Below are 17,339 nucleotides of genomic sequence, written 5' to 3'. Positions count from 1 at the left end.
AAAAAATTCCCATTTTCAATAGATCAACAGCTTATGAATCCTACAGTGGAGCTTTATAGTCGTTTGATCAGTTAAAAGCAAATTGACATAAACTATCAGAACCATTTTCAATGAACACTAAGATGCCATAAACCTTCTCTAGCTAACATCCAGTAAAGTTTAGGTTGCATCTGACAAACTAGTTTAAAACATACCAAACTGATTAATCGAAACGCAGCTCCTGAGACATGTTGCAGAGAGCTCGCATCGTGTGACTGGCGACGTCCAGAAGTTGCAAGTATTCATCCGCTCCATCAATTAAGCACTGAGAAGTTGTCGAGCGTTATTATGTTTACTTCGACTACAAAGATGTATTGTCGATACGAACTACTACGAAGGCAATAAATTGCACGAAAGGAATATTTGCAAAGAGTAAGAAGCAAAAAGATGCTCATGAGGTATTTCATCGCCTTTAGGGGCAGACTTATTTACAATACTCCTAGTTCTAACACTCAAAAACTATATTATCAAACATATGATTTATCGCATAGGTATACTTATTAGATATTAATTTTCTTTTAAACCCCACCAAAATGATTGTTTAGGGAATATATGATAATATTTTTTGGATGTCAATAAAATTTTCAAGGTCACCTTTCTTCTATAATTTTTTCAATAGCTTATTAAATAAATATCAGCATTATTAATCATATGGACTAAAAGTAGTCCTGAGAATTGAGAAATGTGTGTTTCATCTTTTATTCTTCACTCAAAAATGTTCATGATGTTACTCGTCAACTTCTTTCAAAATAGAGGTATTCTTGACCCTTGCTCTAGTTTGGACCTCGCTTGGTGGAAAAATTAGCTAGAGTGTTGAGAAGAGAAAAGTTCAGCCAGGTTGAAATACACAGTTGAAATAAACCAAGCTGCTTAAAGCTCAAGGCATTAGAAGAGTGGGTGGATCAAGCATGGCTGGCACCGGGCAATGGATGAAGTCCAGAAGAATTGGTCTTTAGGCATGGGAAATGCTAAAGAATTTATCTCTAAGCATTGAAAGTCATAAAGAATTGGTCTCTAGACATTGGAAGTCCTGAGATTGGTCTCTAGGCATGGGAAATCGTAGTCAGTTGAAGTCAAGGATGAAGTCTTGAGAAGTCGAAATTGACTTATACGGAGTAGATGAGGGAGTTCCAAAGGCATAGAATCTTTTGACAAGACGAGATTTCAGCTTAGAGTTGCTAGGATCATGTATCAATTGACTGATACAAGAAGTCAGTTAACTGATAGTGCAGTCAACTAATGGAACAGTCGAAACCCAAAACCTAAAATTATCTGTTCAGGAGATGTGAAATTTAGTCGACTGATAGAGCAATCAAATAACCAATCAACTCAAACTAGAATACCAACTAATAGAATTTGTATTTGGTAACCAATCGATTGTGCATTAGATTGATGCAATGGTGACCAGTCGATTAAAGCAATAGAAAAAGGAGCCGTTGTCAAAAAGATTCGCAATAACAGTCAGCTAACAAGGTAGCAATCGACTAATGGGCAATTTCTAGACTAATAAGTTGTATATAAAAGGAGGAAGCTTAGGGTTTTTCAGCTTAGTTCTTGAAGCTTTTTGGAGATGACTCTTAAGTGAATGCAGGAGCTTTTTTGAGCCATCGTCCAAGCAAGAAAAAAAAAACAAGCAAAGAGAAAAGTGCAATTATTCTAATCTTTCATTTTGTTTCTTGTTTGTTTAGTTCATCTTTGAATTCCTCTTGTATTGTTGTAACAAGTATAGTATTGGAAGAGGTTTCTCCACCTGTAGAAGAGTTCTAAAAAGGAGAAAAATAGAGGTCTAGCGGGAGTAATTTACCAACAGATCATAGCTGTGGAGTAAGAGTCCAAGGGTGGACTGTCAATCAATCCATACTTGTAAAACGCATGTGTTTGTATTGCTATCCTTGTGTTTGTGTTTAAGTTATTATTTTGTATTCTGTTGTCCAACAGCCTGGACTAATTTCTTTATCTACATCACGTTTGGGATTTGACATGATAGATTGCTTCTAAGTAATCTCCTAGGTCAGCTTTGCATATTAAGGTACTTTATGCTATGAATCACGCTTTTATAACAAAAATAGTAAAGATTCATAAGATAGAAGCAGAAAGTCTAACCTTATCTGCTTCACCAAATTTCTTGCAGATTCTTGCCTTCTGTTCATCGGATATGTCATCACTATTAACTATCACCTCTAACAACTGTTATAACCAAAAAAAATGCATAAGAAAGAATGATTGAATAGTGTTGCTAATAGGACAATGATGATTTAACCTGATAAAGCACTTGGGAGACTGGATATCCCTCTTCTATAATATTGTTAACCTCTTTGTCTGCAACATCAAAATTGCCAGATCTACATGCTCTAAACAGTGCCTCAATTGCTTCATGAGGGATAACCTAAGCCATGACAGCAGAAAGTGGGAGCTAATCATAGAGATATCAAGATCAATCTACGGGTCAAAGAAAATATTCTGTTCTCGAGTGTAACATCATTGCTTTAGGTCAACTATATAAATGATACATGAAACTACTGTGAGACTGAACAATGATGCGATGAACAATAGTGCTCAACACGGCACTACAGAGATATCTAGAAATTCACCCTAGCCATCTGTCCAACCAATGACAAGATAGAAATGTTTACGGACATCAATGATCCATCAGCAGATTATCCAAGTATCGGCACAGTTGAGACTTGTAGTTCTATGATAGGAGCAATACACGACACTCAGTGCATGCGCAAATCACTATTGTGTCATCTATGCCGGCATGGTGCCTTTGTTATCAAATAAGATTTTAATGACTCATCTTCACTGGCTAATTCCAATGAGATTATCCAAGCAATGGATCCTAAAGTCGGTGACATCAATGAAGCATCAGAAGCTTTCGCTGGGAGGTGTAAAGAATAGGAGCACAAGAAGAACTTTAGGGAGAAGATGATTAGCATTCTTCTAGCATCAGTTGTATGGCTCTGTCATTTGATCTGCTACTGTAGTCCCTCACCCCCTGCGTCGCTAGAACCACACTCCTAGGTCGTCACCCTCAAGTTGTTGCTCCTTGCCCACGGCCTCTTCCTTCTCTCTAATGATGCCCCTCTCACCACCCACTTGGGGCGGACCTCAGAGGTTTCAAGAGTCTCAGGGTAGAGACTAGATATTTATTATAATCAGTTAATTTAATTTATCATTTAATTGATTAATATATTGATCAATTAACAGATTAATTAAATCATTAACTGATTTAATTGATTAAAATTTGATTAGATTACAATAAATGATTTAAGTTTAAATTAGTAAAATTGGATCTTTGATAATCAAATTTTAATTTACTTAGTAAAATTGTCTTGAGATTAATTATTAATTTTTAATCAATGTTTATACGTTTAGTTGATTAAAATTGATTAGTTGATAAAATTAATTAGTTAATTTAAATCATAAATTCATTAGCTCTTTTATATCCATAATAAACTTGAATTTCAGTTGGCTTATTATAAAACTACGGAAAATTTATTTCTTATCTCATTTTACTTTTCCTGATTTCACAATGAACTCCAATACGGCAAAGAAATTCAGAATGAGTTATTTTTTCAATTTAAATTTTTTTAAATATATTCTTTGTTCAATTGTCAATCCTAATTAAGAATCATAAAAGAGAAAGATAAACATTGAATAAAAATTAAAGACATCATATGGAAATAATTCTCTTTATTTCTTAGTTTTAAATCTTCTTACACTTGATGATTCTATTTGAAAGGGAAAAGGGAGCTAGCAATTGCATTATTATTTTCCTCATCAATGTGATACTGAACTTTATTGAAGATACGAGATGTTGGATCTTTATATCTTCCCAAAAAGAGTAAAATTTATTCATTTCTTTTGCATCCCCAAGATTAGCAATTAACCTCTTTCCTACAACCCCACTCCATGCCTATTCTTCCTTCCATAAGAATTTAATTTAACTAAGAGAGTTTGCTTGGCCTTGGGTTTTTGTGCCATCTTGGAATTTTGGTAAGACCTTGAAACTCATTTCATTCTTGTGAAGGCTTAAAGAAACCTAGACAATCTACATGAGATCCTAAGGGGACGATAGACCTATTGGAGGATTTGTGCTTGTAGAAAGGCAAGAGGAGAAATATTTTCCTTAGTGGAAAGGGAAAATTTAGGGTGGTTATGGTGTACTCGTACCTTGTAAAGTATGTCAAATATATAGGGTTCAACTTCATAGAGAAGGTTAGAACAACAAAAGCTTTCGTTTTTGACATGTGAACAAGGTGGGTGTAGTTGGATATATTGTTGGAGGCAAGTTAAATATATATTGTTGCATGAACACCAGTGTTATCCGTATACCGCATCTAACTGTGTCAGCCTCGAAAATATAAAGGCATTGGCATTATTTAATCAACAACATTGGCCTAGATGCATGGTACACAGTCAAGGGTGTTGACCCTCTTTATGCATGTATAGTTTGGGTGTTTAGCCTAGCATATTGTATTGTTTTTTGTTTTCAGTGATTCGTTATTTGATCAAATGCATAAGTGAGATTGATATGGTGGATGACCAAGTGAACACTAAACCAAGTTGTTTGATAGTAACAAGCATTAGTCTGATAAATTTTGAATTATTTCTTTAGCATTGTAAATGAATCAAATTGCATGTATTTAATGGTACTCTTGTTGTATAGTTAACAAAGTGAAATGCTTATTTACCTTTGAAACTATTATGATGACAAAACATATACCCATGTTGTTGTTGTCTCTAGATTACAAGTGGGAAGGAGCACAAGACCGTAAGGTGCCCAAAGAAGGGAGCCAATTGCCAATAGAGAAGGATGTGTGGTCATAGACTTAAGATGCTAGTGTTTGACTTTTTAGTTTCTGCTTGGTCACTATGTTTAGTGTTATGGTGATTATTAAGTGAATTTAATCATAGTACGACATGAATTTGAGATCATGTCTAACTTGGTGTTGGTGTTTTCTTATGTTTGGTTATGTGAATTCAAGTTTAACTTGTCTATGGATGTGTTTTCTTTGGTTAGGATAGGAAAGTTCGCCTATAAATTTGTATGTATAGTTTAGTTGGGTTGTTAACTTTTTCTTAAATTGTTAAGTATGTCAAGTCTATTATTTTCTTGTGGTGGAGCATGGTAAATCTATTCTTTCCATATCATAATGGCTTATTTTGAGTGTTCTTTAGGTGAGTAAATTGCTGTAGATGCCTTTTAGGGTGCGTTTGGTTCAAGTTATCATGCATAATTTTGGTTATGTGATTACCTTAGTTCTTGTGGTTAAGTATGTGATTACTAGGTAATTACATATGACATAACCAAGGTTATGAGATATAAAACATAACCTAATGTTGTTTGATTTAACTTATTTATTTGGAAAGAATAAAACATAACCAGTTTAACATTTACTATATTATCCTTAATTCAATTTTTTTTAATAAATTAAATTAATAATAATTTAATTGATAATATATAAAAATAAATAAATATAATTATAATTTTTAAAATTTAAAATAAATTTATATATATTAATAAAATAATTTATTAAAATAATTATTTTAATAAAATAATTTATTAAATTAATAAATATAATTCATTAATTTTATTTTTTAAAATTTAAAATAAAGTATCTCTTTTAAATTTATAAATATTTAAATTAACTTTTATTGAATTAATTAACTTGGTTTCAATTAAGTTTCATAGTACATTTCAATTAGGTTTCATATTTTAATTAACTCAGTTTTAAAATAAAAAGATAATATGGAAAAAAATTTCGTTAACCTCAGAAATCGCAAAAAACCTTAGACTGCCAAGGTAATCGCATTTCAGATTTATAACTCATTTACTGACATTTTGCTGATGTGGCGGTGATGCTGCATTATTTGGGAATCGATCATATCCTAAATCAAACAAGATTATCGTTGATAAATTTAGGCAAATAACAACGATAACCTTGAACCAAACGCGCCCTTAGTGTCAAAGATGGCTATAAGGAGCAACTGTAGAGGTATATAAAGGGCAATGTCTTGAATTTATTACTTAAGTGAATATCACCTCGTGTCAAAATTTAAAGTGTCTATAAGCATTAAAACAATCACCTAAAGCTTAATTTGGTCAAATATATATTTTCCTCTACTGCAATTTATATGTTGATAAAGTTATAAGGATTAATTTCCATGATAATCCGTTCTACATATGTTTATTATTAATCAAACTAAAATTACAATTAAACTTTGTAAAACATAAGATTTGCAATGTCCCCTAGCATTTACACTTTGGTTCCTAACATTCCTCTCAAATTAGCTTAAGGTCATCTTCATATCAAGGTACTCTAATACAGATTGGACAAGATCTCCTACAACTGGTAATCTCCATCAAAATTTTGTGTCTTCTAGGAGGGAATTTATTATCGTAGAGAAATTAAAATTATATAAATAAATAATTAAAAGACATTATTGTGACCAGATCAAGTGTAGGGGCAAAACACTAAAGATCTTGCTATGAGTTTTATGACTTAACAATTAATACCGAACTGGGTAGCTAGATTATGACAATCAGGCAACTATACATGTTGCCTTTATCTAGTATCTTCCTGAGATAAACAAAGATATGGCTGTAAATTTCCACTTATCTAGATAAAGGTGAAATCATAGAGATTACTACATCATTTGTTACTTTAAATAATCAGTAAATGTATTTGCTAACCAAGTCTTCAAAAGATCCTTGAATTGATATATTAACAAGCTAGGTTTTACATATGTTAGAACTTGCTTAAGGAATACTAGGGACGAGATAAGGTTACATTTTTATATATACATGATATAATTGGCACATACGTAAAAGGGTTACCTATGACTTGAAGAACATGAAAAAAAACAATCACAAAACATTATCCTAGCTACAATAGGGACATGTATCGATAAGGAAATTGGTACAATACAATGATTTATAACACCATGACCTAGAAACTTGATTAAGAACATATCTTAGGAAGGTTTGAGGTATTATTTTATGCAGAGATACCCATCCTTAAAGAAACAAAGCATGTTGATTGTTTCAAGCCTGGTGTCTGTTTCAACAAAGGCTTCAAAATGACGGAATGCAACATGTGTTAGTTGACGAATGGTAGGCTCTCGATGAAAGATGAGGTGCTTGTCTAGAATCTCTTGCCACATATAGCCTAGCCTCACTGGTACCAACCTCTTTCACATGTGGAACAACATGTTTCGCCCATGACGACCAGTATGAACCAGTTTTTAAACTAAGCATCTAAAAATATTAGAACAGCTTCCGATTTATATTGATTATCTTACAGTTAGTTATAGAGGAAGTTTCTGTTTGGCGGTGATCGTACTAAATAAAAGAATTGCAATAACCACAATTTGTTAGTAATAAAAAAGGCAACCTTCTGCACAACCCAAAAGTTAACAAGTGGAAGTAATATACCCCTGAAACACTAATTAGGTCTTTAGCAGAAATGGACGACCCAAACAATCGTGCTGCACTCTGGAAGAAATGAAAGAAACATAAGTACATTCTAGAAAAAAAAAAAAAGAAACATAGAAACTAGTAAAATGTTGGCCAGTGATCCAATGTAATCAACACCATCAAACCCCCTTTCTCATCTTTAATATGATCACAAACAATAGAAAGAAAAGAATGGAAGAATATATGATCTGTATTAAAAATAAATAAATAAATAAAATCAAAAGCAGGTCCCAGTGAAGTGAGAGAACACCTGCAGGTATGTGATAGCACGGCGAAGATCCCCTTGAGAGATTAAGCTCAATGCAGAAATAGCCTGGTCAGTTTGTTAAGCATATAAGCAAGCAAAAGCTTAGCAGAACAATTAGGTAACAAGAAAACACAACTACAAGTTTGCAGACCTCAGAATCAAGAGTCAAGCCTTCTTCACTACTAATGTGCAAGATACGACTACTCATAATATCCTCAGAAAGAGGCTTGAACCTGAATTTTGCACATCTAGAAGCTAGTGGTTCTATTATCCTATATTCAGATAAAGAGAAATCAATCAACTATTATACAGAAACCAAGTAATAGCAGACAAAACAAGATAAAAGAACCTACCTGCTGATATAATTGCATATAAAGAAGAACCTAGTAACTTTAGAGTAAGTCTCCATGGTACGTCTCAAGGCATTCTATCAGACATTTTTAGCATATTCAAAAATGCAAAACTGACCATTTATACTGGTATTACAAGAAACTCAAGCATAAAAGAATATTAAACCTGTGCATCTTCTGTCATTGAATCAGCTTCATCAAGTATAATGATTTTGAAAGGTGGGCATGGATATCTGCGAGAAAATAATAGTAAAAGAAACCGACAAACAGATTTTGCATTACACAGAAAATAGAGATCAAGAAATAAAACCAAATAATTGAATAATCAATCTAACAAAGCCAATGAAGATAGAGAACAAAATTTTCATGTTACCTAATGAGCAATTCATCTTCATCATTGAGTATATAGTATATGTTTGTCCCAACTATTCAACAACACATGAATCTTATCCCTCCATTGAATTTATATAAGGTAACATTACTAGTTATAATTAAAATTAAATAAATTACTTCTTAACATAGTAACTAATATTTTCTTTGATCAACCTCTTAAACCTTCCACTATAATAGATTCAACTATTCTTCTTATTGAATCTATTGATTGTCTTTGAACAAGTTCAAACTATTTCAATATATTTTTCTTATTCTATCATTTATTGAAGTTACATCTCGTTGCTCTCAAATATCAGTATTTTATATTTTATCCTTTCTAACAATTGTACACACTATCTAGTAGTGTTATCTTTACTCCATTACGGTTTTTGCATATGCTGTTTCCTAATAACTTAACACTTCAGTTCATAAAATATGGCATCACTTCAATTTATAAAGTATGGCGGGTTGTAGCAAGATTTAAAAAGTGTTTCATAATTCTGTTTCATGTTGAGATGAATTTACATGACCTTTAATTGTCTTTCACTTGTTTCACTTAGCTTATTTGTTTCTAAAATTAAGACTACAGTAACCAGATGATCAATGAAATTTAAGTTTTACCATACCATAACACTCAAAACACTTTGTAATGTATCGGAACATATGGAAACAATTTCAAATGTGATTTCCTTTTTCATTTAGATTTTCTACTTTTACAAAAATTATATCAATTAGATAGTCGAATTAAAAATAATTTAATTCATTTTTTACTTTAATGTGCATCCCAATAAATCTATATAAATTATACTCATATATTCTTCAACTTAACTCATTTAATTTAAAAAATTAAATCAAATTATAATTTTAGAAAACCAAGCTACAAAAGAATACAATTACTTGATGTGTGTCAAGTGTCAACACGATATGAGATTGGCGTCAGTGACATTGGAGAGATTACCTTTGTCAATTGTCGAACAATAACATATTTTGGTATTTTATTGGAATAGATCATTTCAATCTTGATCTCAACATGGCATGAGAATTTCAAATCATATGTTCTCCTACTGTAATCTTATAGAATTTTCATTTTAGAATCATGGCAATCACAAAGGACTTTAGAGGTTTCTTTCCATTTTGACCGCTCGATCTTTATTAGTTATATTTCATCAATATTCCCTTCTTATTCAATACAACCAAAATGCTCAAAATTCTTAAAGCAATTATATGTCCATTCATATTAACTATTCCATCAATTTTTCTCTTGTTACCAAAACATTATTTACTCTTAAAACTTTTGGTCTCTAAAATTTGTTATTCCACAATTCAAGCTTTAAATTTAATTTAATTAAATTATCATCAATTATGGAAATATCATCTAGTATTAATGTGAACAAACAAGGACTTATAGTTAACACTAGAAACAATATTTTCATATACGCTTTATCAATTTAATATAATTACTATGAATTCTTTCTCTAAATAAATCACAATAGTTGTCCAAGGAGTCTATCAAAGTTCTTTTGAAATAAATTATATACAAATCTTTCTACTTTTCTATATACTTTTGTATTAGGTGTCTTATAAAACAATTAATTGTTTTATCTCATTCTCCTCTCAAGAACATTTTTTAAAAGTTTCATAATATTAAGTCTCATGAACTTGATACCTCCATAATTAAAACATTGTATCAAGGTTTCAAGTGTCCAACCGTGTCAATCGAGACGGGCAAAATTTAGTGTTCTATTTGTCAATCGGCATGGGAAGCTTTGGCATAGAAAGCTTTCCGAAGAGAAACAGAGAATGAGAGAAGCAAAGAACTAGAGGAGAAATAGAGAATGGGAGAGAAGTCAAAGGGAAAATCTTACCGGAAGAGAGATGCACAACAAAGCTAAAGTTGTGGCCACTACAAATGGTAGTCATAGTGGTTGTTGCTAGCAAGGGGCACAGTAGTCACTGTAGGAGGAGGCAGGCAGCTAATACAAAAGTCACGAGATGGAGGAGGCAAGCGGATGGTGAGGAAGTCACAGGAGGAAGGGAAAGTCACAGAGGGGAGAAAAATAAACTTTATATTTAATTACAGCCCGGTGCAAAATTGCGGGGTCCGGGGAAAGGATCCATTGTACGCAGTCTTACCTTGCCTTTGGCAAGAGGCTGTTTCCAGGATTTGAACCCGTGACCTCTAAGTCACATGGCAGCAACCTTACCGTTGCGCCAAGGCTCCCCTTCAGAAAAATAAACTTTATATTTAATTACAAAAATTTCTAACCTAATAAAATACAATTCACATAATTAAATACGATTGAACCAAATTTTCCTATATAAAACTTAGTTTAATTTTAAATATAGCAAAACAAATGCAAATTAAGGTTTGAACCCACTTAATCCTAATCCTCATATCTACTTGATGAGCTTTATATAAACCTAAACTTAATTCCACTCAACTATAATACTTAAAAAATTAGTTTCATTAACTTAATTAGTTATTTTAAAAAATAATTTAAAATACAAAAAACTAAATAGAATAAATTTAAATATGTCATTTTCCATCCTAAAATTTTAAAAAATTTGAATCATTTTATTTTTAGTTTGCCTAATAATTATAGTTCATAAAAACTAAATTAAAATTAAATAATAGAATTTTAAATCATTTCACTGAATCCAAAGTTTTTATTTAAGTTTTTATAAAAAGTATATTAAAGGTGGCATTTAATACTCTATTAAATGCTCATAAATAAATTTTAAACATAATTACATAAATTAATAAAAAGATCAATTTATTTCAAACAAAATTACATTATCAACAATGAATGTTTCTCGAGCTCAGCTTTCAAATTTGAAAATACTCTAAAAAATTAAAAGTAAAGCATGCTATGCTTATAGAGAACTAGAGAAGTCACATTTGTTCCAGCTTTTACCTCTAAAAATTGAAAAAATTATAAATATAAACTATTATGAAGTGAAAGAACTACAACTAAAGTTAAAAATTAAAATTAAAGATTACAAACATTTTTAATTATAAAAATTGAGATAATCAAATTAATAAACAAAATAACAAATATGTATTAACAATATAATAAATTATTAACTAAACGATTAATTATAATTAAAAATTACATATATTAAATAAGATTAATTATGTTATTATTAAAAATTCAATTAAACAAGTATTAAAAAACCATATCGATATGGCATGATACTATACCAAAACATATTGTTCATTCTAATTAAAGACCAAAACTCCGACACAACTCGAAATTTTAAATCTTGCACTACTTATTAGTTATTCTCATAGATAGATATTTAAAAACTTTTCAAAAATTCTTCAGACATCTTAAATCTTAAAATTTATTGAATAACTTAATTAACCAAATTATTCCTTAATCTACTAATCCTTCTAAACTTTAATGAGAATATCATCTAGACATACACTTTTACTTACATTTATTTTTTCTTCAAAAATTATCCAACCTCACTTGATTTAAAATAATATGAAAATCTATTATTTCTAAATATTCTATAATTTCAATCTTCAAAACCAAATTATCTGTAGAATGCTCCTAATAGCTTCTATAGATAATTGATTTTTCATCTTATATACATTTAATATTGACTAAGATTACCTTGTTTCCTAACTTTTGCAGTTCTATAGATGTCTTTCTCTCAGTTCTAAACTATCATAAAGTGTATGTGTATGCTTTAATAGCATTTTGGTCCTAATTTAAGTTATTTTATACAATTCCTACCTTTTTCCCTAACTTTTGCAATTCTATAAATGTCTTTCTCTGTACTCTCAGTTTTAAACTATCATAAAGTGTATTGCATATTTTAATTATGGCATTTTGGTCCTAATTTATCTCTAGTCTTATAATTTGTCAATCTATAAATCAACTTCTTTAACTAAGAGTCTCTTTACCGTCTCACACCCTCAACAATTCCTTATATGTTTTACTTCTTCTGTTAAGTCATCCAAGATTGGAGAATGAATGTAGTTGCATTATTAAACTAGGTTTTAAAATTTTGAGTCATGTTGGAGCTTCAATTCTGAACTAAAATGATATGATTTTGGAATCATATCATGTCATACTAATATGATTTTAATAGTTTTTATTACTTAAAAACATTTTATTAATATTTGATTAATATAGATGCTCACTATTGATGTTATATTGCAAGTGTTGACTGTTGACTTTATGTTTTTGATATTATCTCGTACGATATTTGATGCCTATTAAATTTTTACAGCAGCTATTAGTAAGGTATAAATTTAAATTTTATACTTTTATTATTATTGCAAATAATAAAATAGTCTTAATCAATTGAACTTTTATTATAAAACATTGAGTTTGAGAACTTGCATATAGAGGTCATGAATATTGATATTCAACTTCAAATTGTCACAAATTTAGAGTTTTTATGACTATGGATATTGCTTATTTTATCTGGATGTATAGTGAATCCAAATAGTCACAACTTCAAATTATTCATGTAATCTTTTATATTTCGAGAATATGTGCCATCTAAATCTGGTTTAAAAATTTAGATAACATTAGATTTCATATGAAAGTACGATGATTTTGACTTATTGATAGAATGTATACGTTATAAACATATATATAATTCATACATTGTAAGCATATATATAAAATTCCTAAACAAGTGTAAACGTGTGCTTACTTTATAATTTTTTTGTTTTAAAAAAAATAACTTCTATGGTGTACTTGATTTTATATTAATTTTATACAAGGTTCAAAATCTTAAGCCTTGCTAGAGCTTCGGTCTTCGACTGTTGATGCACCATGTCGGTGACCAATTGGAAATTGAAGGAAAAAAGAAACGAAGTAGAGGAATAAAATATTATCTGTGTTGAGTGATATCAAATTTCAGTAATTTACCAGAATGATACATTTCGGTCATTTCGCTTAACATGATACGAGATTTCAAACCATGATTTTATATAAATTTTCAACTATTGAGCAATTTAAAATTGTTAAATATAAGCAAATAAATATATTTGCCTTTCAAAAAAATTGATATATCACTAACTTGAATTAAAATTTATACAAATAAATTATGATAAGCTTAGTAAATTCTTAACATATTAGCTTGCTAATACTAAAAGGAGTGTTGTGTATCAAACGGAATTGAGTTCTTCCAACATAGATCAACCCCACGGTTTGTAACACCTAAATCGAATAATTATCGTAAGACATGTTGAATTGATATTGATTTCTCCACATATCCATTAACATGTCTTGATTCACCACTAGAGTACCAAGAAATTGGAACTAATACATAAGGAGAAACAAATGTCCCGAGCTCTAATATGATGGATCACCATATTGAGAGAACGATAAACTTCGATCAAAATCAATCTCAATTAGACTCTTTGATATATCTCAATAATCACAAGCTTCCTTTTGTCTATGACACTTATATCGACGTTGATACTTATTCTTAATACCTCTAGCACTATGATCATCATCTTGGGTTGCACGTTTAAGCCGACTCACATCCATCTCTAAGGCACAAGTGTTAGTTGAGGAAATACAAGAATAGCATCCAATGAATAATTTTATCTAAATTATCCCAAAATTCCCTTTTTATTATATATTATATGCTAGTTGAGTGGCGTAAGCACTTCTAATATTTAGTATCTAGTTTCTTTTAAATCAACTTTATCAAAGTAATTCGATCACTAAGTTCTCTTAGATTTGACCATCTTATCCTTGTGATCCTTATCCAACACGAGACCCAGTCCATTTTTATTTTAATGTTTCCAATGTACAGAATTTTGCAACTAGCATTACCTATTTTCTTGCCTTTTCTCCAACCCACTTTGCCTCGAATAAATTATGTTAAGTTTTACCCTTGCAGCTTCTGTTAATTGTAGTCATTTACCAAAAAGTGTTCCTATATTCCAAGTTGCTAACCGAATCTAATTACCCATTCTTTAATTTCTTAATAAGAAATTGAATAATCAAATTTGAGAGCTAAAAATTAAGAGAGAGGACTTTATTTATCATGTTTTCTTAATGAGAAAAATGTTGCATACCCTTGATGAGATCCTGAACCCACAGCAACAGCAGCAAAAGCTTTGATCTTTGTTCGCACAACATTAATTCCTCGATCATCACTAGCATTGAGTTCTAAAACTCTTGATTTGTAAAGTTCTGGCCTATTGATAACATAGAAGAAAAAGGGGCAGCTTTAGATAATTCATGTGAACGTAAAAAAAAATTATGCTGGTACCAAAAAGTAAATAAACATTAGAGACTTCCGACAAATAGATTCAAGAACTAGAGTTGAAATGATTATCTTGAGAATTCTCTATGACTCATGCTTAGAGCTTGACATAGCATTCGCTCAATTGATGTATCGAAATTCAAGGAAGAGAATAAGCCTTCATCAAGTATAATAAAGGCAACATAATTGATGTATCCCAGCATGATAAATCAATTCCAGAGAGGTAAAAATACATAAATATATACCCTAATTTCAAATAAGTACACAAACTTTAATGAGCATGTAGACGCAGCATGCAACTGACTCACTACAGAGCATATAAAGATTTGCAAAGATATATGCGGAAGCATATTCAATCAATATTGAAAATATTTATATATTTATATTGATAATAATGACCAACACCTATAAATAAAATATATTACACAACACATTCAATTCATATTTTGACATAGAAAAAGTGTGTGCCAATCATACAATGCCAAATGAAATATAACAATTAATATTAATAAAAAATATAGAATAGATCATATATGCAAGTAGCATGTATATGAGTATGATTGATATCTAAAGTGTCCATCACTTGCATTAAAAAAAAAACAAGTGTTTAAATTAAACCTTAAAGCAACTTCATTAGTCATATGAAGATTCACAAATATTACCCCTCCTCTTCTGGTGTAAGGGTTCATGGAGCTACCTTTCGAATCTAAATATAAGGAATGTATCAAAATTCAGTGTTAGGATGTCATCTCTGAGTACTCAAGTCAGCGTTAAAACAAGTAGGTAAAGGACTATTCTAGTAGCCACAAGAGAACAACCAAGGGGGGTGTAGATCAATGAGATCAAGTAACCAGACACCTCTGTGGGCAAACAAGTAGCTCAAAATAAATCAAGAAGGAACATGCAAGAAAATGTGAGGCGATTGCAACTACCCAAATAGTTGGTGGGCGATGGCGAGGGCAGTGGTGGTCTTCCCTGTGCCGGGTGGCCCGTAGAAGAGCATGTGAGGGCACTGTATTTACAAAAAAAAAAAAAAAAAAAAAAAAACGCTCTGAATCAAATCAAAAATGGTTTTTTTTTTCTTCTCGCAGGATAAAGAAAATAAAAGGTCGTGGGAAGAGTTCTCACGCTAGCAGTCTCTAGGGTGTTGGTGAGGACTCGGACGACCTCATCCTGGTGGGCGACATCCTTCACCTGCTTCGGCCGGCTGCGTCCACGGAGCGTTGGCAACAAGGCCAGTAGGGGTTCAATAACAAGAGCGAAGGGGGTAAGAGAAGAGAAGAGAAGAGAAGAGAGGAGAGGAGAGAATCGTACTATTTCTCCACCCATGGCTGCGAGCTCGAGTGAAGCAGTGCCATATCGCTTTCACCAGAAGCGAAAGGGCTTGCAACGACGGCAGGGGTCTCCTACGGCTTCAAAATTGTCATCACCGTCACCGAAATTATAACGATGAAAAAGCCATAAATGTTCTGCTCACCATCAGACACCCTAATTATAACCCTCAGTTTAAATTAAATCCATCATCCGTTAATAATTTAGATGAATTAAATTAAAATTTTATTAACTCATTTTCAAATGGATTTGAATAAATTGACCCATCTGAATCTTTGATCCACATGAATGAGTAAACTTGATCTATCTAAATCATAATTTAAGTTTAAAATTTTTAATTTAATCAGTTTAAATTATATTTAAAATTTAAAATTTTTAATATTTTTTTTATTTTTTAAATACATCAGTGGCTTATCTAACTCGCAACTCATCTAAGACTGGATTGGATTAGAGATTTTTCAATCCACTAAATTAGTAGGTCGGCCCTCCCACCTTATCATATGATGAATTTTTAATGGGTTAATCTGTCTTATCATATGTTGACCTATTTGACCACTCTAATCTTAATGTCTTAAAAAAAATAAATCAAAATTTAAATTTTAACGAATAAATATTTTAAAATTTGATTTCGAATTTATTAAGAAAATAATTTATCTTTGTGATTAATCGGATAAAATTTAAATATCTAAATTATACAAAAAATATTTATATAAAAATCTTGATATTTCTCTATTTATTTATTAAAAAATATTAGACAGCCTGATAACTAGTCAAAATACCTACTCAATGTTTATAAATTAATGTTGTTTTGCCCCCGAGACATAATTGAGTTGGTTACGACAGAGCAAAGTTACAAACTGTAGTTTCTCGATTTATCTCCTCATAGATGGTCATAGGATTGATCGTGTAAGACTGCTGAGGTGGTAAATTCCACCCTTTACAAAAATGAATTAATTTTGCTTTGCTTTCTCGTCCTCTTGGAATCAAGCGGAATGAGATATTGAAGCTCATTATACAAGACTCCAAATGATGAAGATGGTCATTATTGACCATCCAATCTACAATTGAATTTTGATCTTCGTTTGCTTCTGACTTTATATCATGCTCTAGGTGCTTGTTTTAGTTTATATAAGGTTTTCTTGAGTTTGAATACATAATCAGGATGTTCTTTATCTTCAAACTCATATGGTTGACCTACATAGACTTTTTCTTTTATGAACTCATTTAAAAAAGCGAACTTTACATCCATCTGGTAAAGCTTGAATCCTTTATGAGA

General features: G+C 31.0%; 1 protein-coding gene across 1 annotated transcript; it reads right to left on the bottom strand.

Moving 5' to 3' along the window:
* Positions 1-33: 33 nt before the first annotated feature.
* On the bottom strand, positions 34-16,148 carry LOC141840630 (replication factor C subunit 2). The gene is made up of 12 exons (XM_074728672.1): positions 16,046-16,148; positions 15,860-15,938; positions 15,664-15,743; positions 14,541-14,663; positions 8,283-8,349; positions 8,120-8,193; positions 7,918-8,038; positions 7,770-7,832; positions 7,478-7,537; positions 2,300-2,425; positions 2,143-2,226; positions 34-304 (listed from the first exon to the last, which is right to left on the bottom strand). The coding sequence occupies exons 1-12, from the start codon at positions 16,087-16,089 to the stop codon at positions 203-205; spliced, it is 1,023 nt and encodes a 340-aa protein (XP_074584773.1). The 5' UTR covers positions 16,090-16,148; the 3' UTR covers positions 34-202.
* Between the last annotated feature and the right edge of the window lie 1,191 nt (positions 16,149-17,339).

The sequence above is a fragment of the Curcuma longa genome, chromosome 11 (genome assembly GCF_044706935.1).
Source record: "Curcuma longa cultivar G26 ecotype Majalengka, Jawa Barat chromosome 11, ITB_CL_G26_1.1, whole genome shotgun sequence".
NCBI classification, from domain to species: domain Eukaryota; kingdom Viridiplantae; phylum Streptophyta; class Magnoliopsida; order Zingiberales; family Zingiberaceae; genus Curcuma; species Curcuma longa.
The sequence above is the reverse complement of the archived record's forward strand: the minus strand, read 5'-3'. Positions and strand labels throughout refer to the sequence as shown.

Bases quoted from the DNA above. Each gene is read 5' to 3' on its own strand.
- LOC141840630 (XM_074728672.1), bottom strand. From the start codon at position 16,089: ATGGCACTGCTTCACTCGAGCTCGCAGCCATGGGTGGAGAAATA. The intron at 15,744-15,859 runs GTGAGAACTCTT...TTGTAAATACAG, and splicing joins ACACCCTAGAGACTGCTAGC to TGCCCTCACATGCTCTTCTA. The intron at 8,350-14,540 runs GTATGCAACATT...ATTTTCTCGCAG, and splicing joins GGTTCAGGATCTCATCAAGG to ATATCCATGCCCACCTTTCA.